Genomic DNA, 10,195 nt, shown 5'->3' with positions numbered 1-10,195 from the left:
TAAATGAAAATAATCAGCAAGCTCAGTGAAATGTTTATCCCTTAGGAATTAAAGGATTTCGCGCATGACTAATTAAGGCCTACATCCTTTTATCTAGCTTTTCCAATATAAATCTTTACTACTCTCTAACTGCTTTTTATTGACGACTTCAGGACGAAAAGTTCTTTTTAACGAAGAAGATGGACTTAACGTACGTGTTTCCAAAGGCACTTAACAACCACAAAGCCGAACTATGTTTAGTACTCTTCTTGCCCCACGATAAAATATCTATTGTTAACAAGGATCGTATGATTCGGGTCTATAACGCAATGAGGTAATTCAGTGGCCTTGAAGCATGAAATGGTACGGGTTCAGCCTGGATAACTTTAAGCTCCTTGAAAGCGTCACCACAGCCAATTAGCGGTTCTACATTACCATAACAAATAATAACTCTCCATACACAAAGACCTCTGTGTTTGGGGTAAATAAAAGCGGTAGAGCTTTAGCAAGACCGCCAAACCACGGAACACCGAGACAAGTTCATCGAGGACGAAACGATCCGTGCTGATTGAAAAACAAGATGAAGATGCTGCTCATGACTGAGATAAAGAACCTTCACTTTTGGTCGAGTGCCTTCGTGGAGCTGATTGCAACTTTCTTTTTCATCTTCCTGACCACTGGCACTACCATTACTTGGAACATAAACCATCCTCCATCAACAGAATTAATTTCTCTGTCATTTGGGTTCAGCATCGCGACCCTGGCCATGTGTAGTTTGCATCTAAGCGGTGGACACATCAATCCTGCAGTCACCATTGCCATGATGGCCATTAGAAAAGTAACCATCCTGCGAGGAGTAACCTACGTCATTTTTCAAGTGGTCGGAGGTGAGCTGATTAAGCGTTTTAATAGGCAATCATATAAGGTTCGACCGAACATAATCGGGCCGCATAAACTGTATAAATGTAATGACCAAATTGCCCCGAAAAGATAAAGTTTGTGACCAGGTTACTTGTTATGGTACAACTAATTAAATCTCGTTGCTGATTAGTACCCCTTTGAATATGGAGGGCTAAGCGGCCGCTGAATTCAATTTATAAAATGGGTCCTTATGTATGACGACGAAAGTGGAGATCGGTAGCAGTATTCATCAGAAAGTAGATCTGGCAAGCTATGCCTGCTGTTCAAGACGGAGGGGATCTTGCGGGAGTTCAACCTGCAAAAATCCCTGCAAGCTTGTTTCGACGTATGTCTGAGACAAGTGATGTCGATTTTCCACCCTTCCAAATATGTCATCGTAGCACAACGAAAAAAACAAAAAACAATGAAAAGCAAGCATCTGGAATTGGATCGACTATAACTGAGCTCACTCCATGTTAAATCCAAACACTGTGCTCTTCAAAGCTTATACTCAGTTGAGGAAGCATTCTTAAGATGCATTTTATTTGTCATTATGTTGTTCTTTTCACCCGAGGGAAGTTATATTACTAGGGTTAAATAATTATGTAATACTTTCATCCATGACCAAGTGCTAAAGAGGTGCAGTTAAGGACGTGACTTGTAAACTAATTTCGAAATTATAATTAGAATGTTGTTTTTGTAATTCTGTGAATGCTTCCTTTGAAGATGGTAGATTTTCGAGACCAATTATCAGTAAAACTTGTAGATAAAGATCTTACTTAAAAACTAGCGGTGGACGCTTGTTGTAATTAAAAACTTACGATGTCCCCTTAGTTTGGAGTACAGCAATGTTAACTGAAACTGGTCCACCAACTTGAAGTTGAATCATTTCGGGAGTGGTAAAAAACTATAATTCGTGTTTGAAAATCAATATTTGGTCTGGCTGAAGTGCCGTTATGGTAAGAGGCCAGAATCTGGCAAGGAACCATGGCTTTTGAAAAATAAAAGAAACTTTGTAAAGGTTCGTTTCCTTGCGCAGACGTGATCTTAAAGAGACTATTTTAAAAACTTCTCAATACCGGAAACTTCCACTTTCAATTTTTGTTTTCCTTTGTCTTTCGCTGGAAGTAGTTGATGGGTGTATATTTCTTTAGCACATCATGTTATGTTACATGCCTAGCAGGCATCACGTTTCGATGGGAAGTCAATTCGAACTTCAAAGTTAATTCACGAACATTCTGGTGCAACCGAGACAAAAGAAATCATATGAACTTGGTGACCGCGAGGTCAAGAGAAAGCAGTCTTTTTTCACGTCTTTTAGTACTGGAAGATTGTACAATTTGAAAAAAGGAAGCGGAACTACAAAATGCGAAAAAACCCATCGTCGTACAGGGGGAGGGATAATTGCCGTGTGTCAAGAATGGGTGGGATTCAGGATATGCACCAAAGCCGAGCGCAATCCTCTAAAAACGCTCTCTACGCGACGAAGACCTATTACGATTTTCTTCATATTGCTAAGAAAGGAAGATACATGAGGTACGCTAATTAAGGAATAACTGAAATTGACGTAGATCTAGGCAACAACGCCACGGAAATTCTAAAAGGTTCTGCACAGTAAGTCATACGAGCCAATTAACTACACTTCATTACCTAAGTTCCATTCATTGGCAAAAAGCACGCGACGGCGTCCTTAAATATTGACCATTTAAATTTTGACATCTCAAGACTTTTAGCAAAAGAGGGAACTAGCGCAGATGTCTGAGGCATTTCGTTGAGTTCACTTGTCACAATTTTTTCGTGTTTGAAGATAAGTAGTTGTAGACAAAAATAATGCACAAGGCCCTTAATACAAAGAATGTGGCAAGCAATTAAAGATCGACAATAGCTCAATGAAAGTTATCTTTTTTACACAGATGCTGCCTTCGTAACAAAAAGAATTATTCGGATACTTGAAATAGTTTGAGGCCTACTGCGTACGAGAGACGAAACATTCTTTGATAAAGAACAAAGTGCAACTGACCCGTTTCCAAGCTATCCTGCTTAGTGGGACATACGGTTTCCGCTCCGTGTTTTGATCTACCTCAGTGCTTTCAATGATTGCCTCAGTTAAGATATGTTAATTACGGAAACGTGGCTACGACAAGCTTAGAGAAGTTTCTGGTCTGCTATTATCCAATAAACATATGTTTTTTTGAAGCCACTAAAATAGCAATAGACCATTGGCAAAGACTGTCGTCGAGGAACATAACTAAAACGAACTCCATCATCCGCGCCCCATCTCCCCCAACTAAGTTGAAATTGGTGACAAAGTCCACTCCGTATTGAATGTAGCCTTCTTCAGAGGGTGGGAAGGGGGAAGTCGGGCACAAGCCCAATTTTATTTATTATCCAAATGTTGCTATTTGTGCATGTTATGTTGTACTATTTATTTAAATTTTTAAGGCATCTTACGTTGAGCCGCATCTGTTACTTTCGTAGTAAACGCGACTGGAAGCACATATTTTAGTTGAGGCAAAGCGCAAGAAAATGTATGGAAGCAATTAAAAACTGAATTTGTCTTAACTTCTGATAGGATGACAATGTGGCAAGAACGGTCATGTAACAATCAACAAGCGTAACAAAGGGAACCAGAATTTCAAGTGTTAGTTTCAATTTTTTTGCTGCCCTTGGTTTGCTATTTATAATTTGTAAAAACAATTTCAACGTGTCTCACAAATTGTCTGCGCACCAAACAAAACACCAACCGCGAAAATCCCAAAAGAAACTCGCATTTTTTTCACCCTTCGCGTCTTCATACCTACTTTAATGATAATTTGTCTTTCCTGTGCAAGGTATTGCAGGCTCAGTCGTCTTGAAATTCATAACACCAGAAGCAAAGCGTGGGACACTGGGTGCCACTGTCCCAGGCCCCGAAGTGACCCCGGGCCAGGCATTTGGTGTGGAAATACTGCTGACCTTTTTACTCGTGTTCACCGTATGCGCCAGCACCGACTCCAAGAGGCTACACTATGGCTATGAGGTACCACTGTCCATTGGATTGTGCGTGGCTGTCTGTCATTTTATTGGGGTGAGTGCAAAGGAAACTCATTTAAGATCACCCAGGATTCATTTTTTTGGGGGACCTTGAAAAGCGTTCAAACAACAATTTATTTCATAGATACTGAGATTTATCCACGAAAATCATAGTGAATAAAATTCGTACTGATTCTAAATGTAGCCAATCAGGAACACGAACGACAAAATTTCACTTTGAAGAAATATCCTTCGTTTAATCAGCAACGCGAACGACGAGATTTCACTAGTGATGAATGAACGTATCGAATGGAACGTCATCGACAGCCGTTGCACCAAAACTGCGCGCTTTGAAAAATGGCCGAGGGAAGGTTACCCTGCGAGCAGAGTCTCTTTCGATCTTCCTAGATAAGTCGGGAAGAGGAAAGTACTCTTCCTGAATTATCTAGGAAGATCGAAAGAGACTCTGCTCGCAGGGTAAAGGAAGGTTTGCTTCTGTTTGCTCAGTTGAGGAATTTATTTTAGAAGAAGAAAACAGAAATGCCGCTCAAAAAACTGAACGAGATGTACGATTGCTTTGAACGTATTTTGAAAACGAAGGTCGAAGACAGGAAAATGGAAGTTATTCCAGCGGTTGCGCTGAATGAATACTGAATACATCAACCAATTTATCATCTCCGTCCGCACTAAAGACGGCAATGAATACGAGCCGACTTTCCTTCTAAGTTTAGAGGCTAGCTTGGAACGACAACTAAAGAAAAAGGGCTATTCCGCTAGCATAACAAACGACCTGGTATTTGAGAAAACCAGAGAGGTTCTTTAGTCCAAACAAAAACAACTAAAGAAGCAAGGAAAAGGAAATAAACCCAAAGCGCCGGTAGCTTTGACAAGCGACGAACTAAAAACACTCTTCACTTTGGACTACTTTGGAATATCTGAAACACAGTAAGTGTTGTAAATTTATTAAATAAATTGTCGGTTGGGCGATTTTAAACCATTGTTTATTACTTTCATCGCCCCACTCCATTTGTGCGAAATAAATTTGTCTATCAAACACTACACCACGAAAAAACCTCAGTGCCTATAAAGTAAACACATTGCAGCATGGAAAATGCTTTGTACGATTTTTATTCACTCGTTGTTTCGTATCAGAAAACTCACTCGTTCGCTGCCTGATACTACTCAACTCGTGAATAAATATCGTACGAGCACATTTTCCATGAAGTAATCTCTACTTAAATAACGACCCGTGCCCGTTTGTTCGAGCTCCGATTAACTTAGTCAAGAATTAAGGTAAACTTTTGTTTAATGTTTTCAACTTTTTGCTGAAAGTTTCTTTTGCTTGTTTTTGTTTTTCAAGATTGTATGACTTCATGTAAAGTTTTGCCGAATATCAGCGTAGAACAGCACTTGGGAGAAGAGAAATAAACCCCTTGGTTAATTTTAAATCTGGGATTAGCGTTAATCGGCTTTTGAACGACCGGGCCCTGGGGACATAAGACTATCCTGCTGAAGGTGACGGGTTCGAACCCTGCCAGGCCAAAACCAGGGGTCTTAAACATGCCGAGCTGAGAGCATTAAAAACTTCATCAGTCGTTGGTAATTCATTTTCCTGATCTTTTTTGTTTAATGTAAATCTTAGATTGGATTCACGGGTTGTGGAATAAATCCTGCACGTTCGTTTGGTCCAGCGCTGGTCATGAACAAATCTGAAATTTGGGAACATCATTGGGTAAGTTATTATTATCTCTTACCTACGGACTGCCGTCCTGGGCTGGTCTCAATAACAAAAACAAATTTTCGGGTTGATAGCGAAAAGCCTTTTTCTCAGATCAGGCGTTAGGTTTTTATATTCTTGTTTTTTGATTAAGTATGACTTTTTTTGTCCTTTGCAGGTTTACTGGGCTGGGCCTGTTGTTGGAGCTTTAATTGCAGCGGTCCTGTATCAGGTGGTATTCCGCGCCCGCCAGGAAATGGGCCCCACAGCCTCTGCATCTGCATCCAGCAACGATCTGGAGATGAACCAAGATGCCAAGTTGTGAGCCACTGTGGGTCATTGTAGGAGACAACCTAGCATATATCAGTGGTGTATTTGGCTTTTAAATGGATGGGACGACAAAAAAACAATTCCCTTGAAAGCATCCTAGTCCTTCCCTACAAATACATTTAGGGCTTTCGTTACATGACTGGGCTCATGTCCATCTTTTGAAATCGATGGATCCGTAAGTTCACAAGCACATTCTAATACAGATAAGCTATAAAAACTGGGGAAATCTCACTTGGTTAATTTCTAAGTCAAAATCAAAAAAATTTTTTTGGAATGTTGTGATTTGATCGAATTCCCTTTTTTCTTCCTTTCTCCTTTCCTGCATTGTATTTTCTTGTATTGTAGATATAGCTATTCATGAAATTGTTGTTTCATACCTAGGTGCGTCACATTTCAACGTTAATATATAATTTTCATCTCGGAACTTAAGCCTTCACTCAATACTCAAGAGGACTCCATTCGAGCTAAGCTTTTTACTTGATTGCGTCTCTAGGGTAAACAGCGTAACTTCATGCTTTATTTTCATTATACATTCGAGTTCATCTTTATTTTCATTGCTTGATAATGACTTAAGTCGAAACGTCGCATTTTAAACTTTTTTACCGTGTTTTTACCATGTTTAATATTTTATCGAAATGTTTTATAGTGAAGTTATACACAAAATCCCTTCTAATTAAAATTTATAATTTCACATGTGAAATTAAAATGTTGCCATGGAACTTTTTCCTATACAGTGTCAAAAAGGCGTCCTACGAAAGTAATTTGTCACCCATGATATTAATAGCTAATCAAATGGTATACTCGTGGATTTCACTTGCGTTTTGTCCAAATTCAAATAATTTCCCGAGCCTTTAGCGTTTTGTCCAAAATCAAATAATTTCCCGTGAATTTGGACAAAACGCAAATGAAATTATTCCCTAATTTCACTCGTCACCATTTGATTACCCATAGATATAAAATAAATAAACCCCCACCATAAACCACTATTACCATCTCAAGTTTCGGAGAAATATTGCAGGGGTTTGTTTCGAGTAATCCTGAACCTATTTCAAACTATTATTTTCATTGGTCTCTATGAACCCAGTGTAGCTTTAGTTATCTGTTGCATTATCTATTGTTTCGTTCTCCAATCACAGACAGCTTCTGGAAAGCTACAGGGTCTCCCTTTGTTTGTAAAGAAACTGTAGTCCTGCGTAACAACGATTTGTGAGCCCTAAGGCAGACCACGTTTAAAATTCACTTGAGTGTCGTTTTCATCGTAGTCAGATATGGTAATTAGCCACGTGCCTGTCACGAAGCTCTTGGTTCGATACTGTTAGTGTAGAAAATTGTAACATGCATGTCTCTTTATTTTCGCGTGAAAGGTAACCGGAAAAGCTCAAAACGGACCTCCCAACACTCGGCACACACATCACTTCCCTTCTCGAATTACTGCGTTCTCAGATTGAATTCGCAGAAAAAAGTATCTCTCAAGCGATCTTCGTTTGCTCTAAGGGCTAAAAAAAAAATAAAAAAGAAAGGTGACACACCATAGCAACAACCTGACTAACACATCACGCATGCGCACAACCATTTCACGTGTGCAATAAGCCGAGTTCGATATATCAATATTCAGGCAGGCTCAAGTCTTTATGTTCAAATTTCATGGATCAATCCTTTTTTCTTCGTCTCACAAGTCTCAATAAAATAATAGCGGAGCACCATACTCATAGCAACAGGTAGGACCCATGACTTGCTTTTCTCATAGTAATCTTGGCTAGCGGTATTGCTCGTGGGTGCGTACGACGACAACGTCTCACAATAATTAATAACAGTGATAATAATAATGATAATGATAATGATAATGATAATGATAATGATAATGATAATGATAATGATAATGATAATGATAATGATAATGATAATAACAACAACAACAACCCTGGGTAGGACAGTACATTGTTAACCAATTGCAAGACGAAGACTTGCAGAAGGAAAGTAATAACATCAGTGAGATATGGAGGGGCATCCCAGGTGTTGTCTATAGTGTATATAGTAGAATTCTACAACGGTTGCTAACAACATAGGTTTATCGTAGAAAGAAGTTAAAAGACGGAGAAGGAGATCTGATATGTCGATTATGTCACCAGAAAGAAGAGACAGTACTACACCTCTTATGTAGCTGCTCTGTTATTGCTCAGTCTCTGTACAAAGCAAGACACGATCGCATGTTACGCCCGTTTTATCATCAAATGCTGTCATCGAATGCTTTCACCACAGACCAAGATTCGACGCCGTGGTACAAGCAGCCCCTACCAAGAGACTCTGTGGAGAACGAGAAAGCCAAAATCCTCTGGGACATCCCCATACAGCTGGATATAGCACCACAAGACGGCGCAAATAAACCTGATATCATGGTCATGGACAAGAAGAAGGAACAATGAATCCTGATTGAAGAAACTGTGTTCAACGTAGGATGTATTGATGAGCGATCCTAATACAAGCTGCACAAATACACAGACCTAAGAGCTGGCCTGTAATCTCACAGAAATGCGAGATCGTGAAAGCAGTCTATTCATTTAACTTACTTTCCACACATTAGAGACAATGTCCATCTTAAGTCAAGAATATCGCTTTGAATTGTAAATTCCGCGTATTCTTTGTAAAATCTGAACTACTGAAAGTTTAAGAGAAACGAAATAATAATAATAATAATAATAATAATAATAATAATAATAATAATAATAACAATAATCAATACTTGCATACTCGTGCCCAACATGGCAGCCATACGCCAGCTACTCAAGGTAGTTTACAGCATACATCTTTGATAGAGTGACTGACTGTCGTATGACCTTGAAAGTGTGTTCACAATTTGTTTTACGGACAAATGTTTGACAAGATTAAAAGAAAAGCTTCACCTTATTCCCACCAAGGAAACTCCTAACATGGGCAGTAAACAGTTCGATTGCCCAATCACATTACTGCATTTCAGCGAAATGCCGATCGCTTTGCAGAAAGTTCTACACGGCCATGCTTCGTGAACTAAAGCTCTTCACAGTCAACGCTTGTCGTGTTTAGGAGGAAATCTCCTGCACTTTTCGCCGGTTTTAATTAATCCAATTAATATCGCCTCGTGGATCCACCACAGCTACTTTGACAATGTTATGACGAAATTCATGAACTGACATCAATTTGTTTTTTTACAATAACAAAAAAGGCAGAGGTCAAAATTAAGTCAAAACACGAGAAGAACGCGAGACAAAAATGCGAAAAACATCAATCGGACGCGAGCAATATCACGTCAGTTTCGCATAAATTATAAATTCATGTGTCTGTCCGCTTATTGACAATAAAAATTAGCAAATGAGAGCGCGAAAGTTTTAAGTCATTGTAAAAAACAGGTTTGACATATATTCTTGGATTTCACATGACGTCACGGCCGCCATATTGGTGTCCCCAAACAATGAAATGGCGGCCATGTTGGTGTCCCGATCCAATCCTCTGGGAATTGAAAGCTATTATTATGCTAACGTCTTCTTTTGTTTTCGTTGAAAAACATGGCTGTTGATCACGTGAGTGAAACCCAAGAATAGTTGTGGTTAGGACCACACTGGTGGCTACGCAGTTTATTTTGAGGGATATCACGAGAAAAGAGAGTAAATTTAATTATTAAAAACTGAAGTACGGATATCAGATTTCCAGCATTTTCACTGGTTCGCTGGACAAAGGCTATCAGTTTATTTACTTGCTGTACCTAATATGGTCAAGGAACGCGTCAGCAATAAAGCGAGCTGAAAACACTTTTGCAACTCTGAGAAAAAGTGGCCGACAAAAGCAGTTTTGGATTGGAATTGACCGAGGCAGAAATCGATGCTTTAGTCGACAATACTACCCCCGGGAACACCAAAGAAGACTTGTTAATCCTGGAATTTTTAATAAAACAATTATTCTACTCGGGCTTGCGGCTGGATATAAAATGATTATAACCAACGAGGCGCGTACATATCCAGCGCGCCCTCACAGAATAATTGTTAAATATAGTGACGAGCAACAGGATAAAGAGAAGAGGCGACGAAATTTGACAAACTTAAGCGAAGAAAGCCTGGAGAGAAGTCAAGGAAAGAGAAGTAGCGAAAATTTAGCCGTAAAGCTGAGAGAAATATAGCGAGAGATAAAACATTTATTTACAACGGTTAGCTTTCAGGTAATGTTTTCCTTCTTAATGCCTGCCTCGCTGCCTCACACATTTTGTAAAACTCGCTAAAAAACGAAAAA

General features: G+C 39.3%; 1 protein-coding gene across 1 annotated transcript; it reads left to right on the top strand.

The window, feature by feature from the left end:
• The first annotated feature begins 436 nt into the window (after positions 1 to 436).
• On the top strand, positions 437 to 6,681 carry LOC137975136 (aquaporin-4-like). Its single transcript, XM_068822212.1, has 4 exons — positions 437 to 866; positions 3,711 to 3,946; positions 5,534 to 5,623; positions 5,787 to 6,681. The coding sequence occupies exons 1-4, from the start codon at positions 560 to 562 to the stop codon at positions 5,931 to 5,933; spliced, it is 780 nt and encodes a 259-aa protein (XP_068678313.1). The 5' UTR covers positions 437 to 559; the 3' UTR covers positions 5,934 to 6,681.
• Positions 6,682 to 10,195: the final 3,514 nt, after the last annotated feature.

Source organism: Montipora foliosa, chromosome 11 (genome assembly GCF_036669935.1).
Source record: "Montipora foliosa isolate CH-2021 chromosome 11, ASM3666993v2, whole genome shotgun sequence".
Taxonomy (NCBI): domain Eukaryota; kingdom Metazoa; phylum Cnidaria; class Anthozoa; order Scleractinia; family Acroporidae; genus Montipora; species Montipora foliosa.
This window is presented reverse-complemented; position numbering and strand designations above follow the sequence as displayed.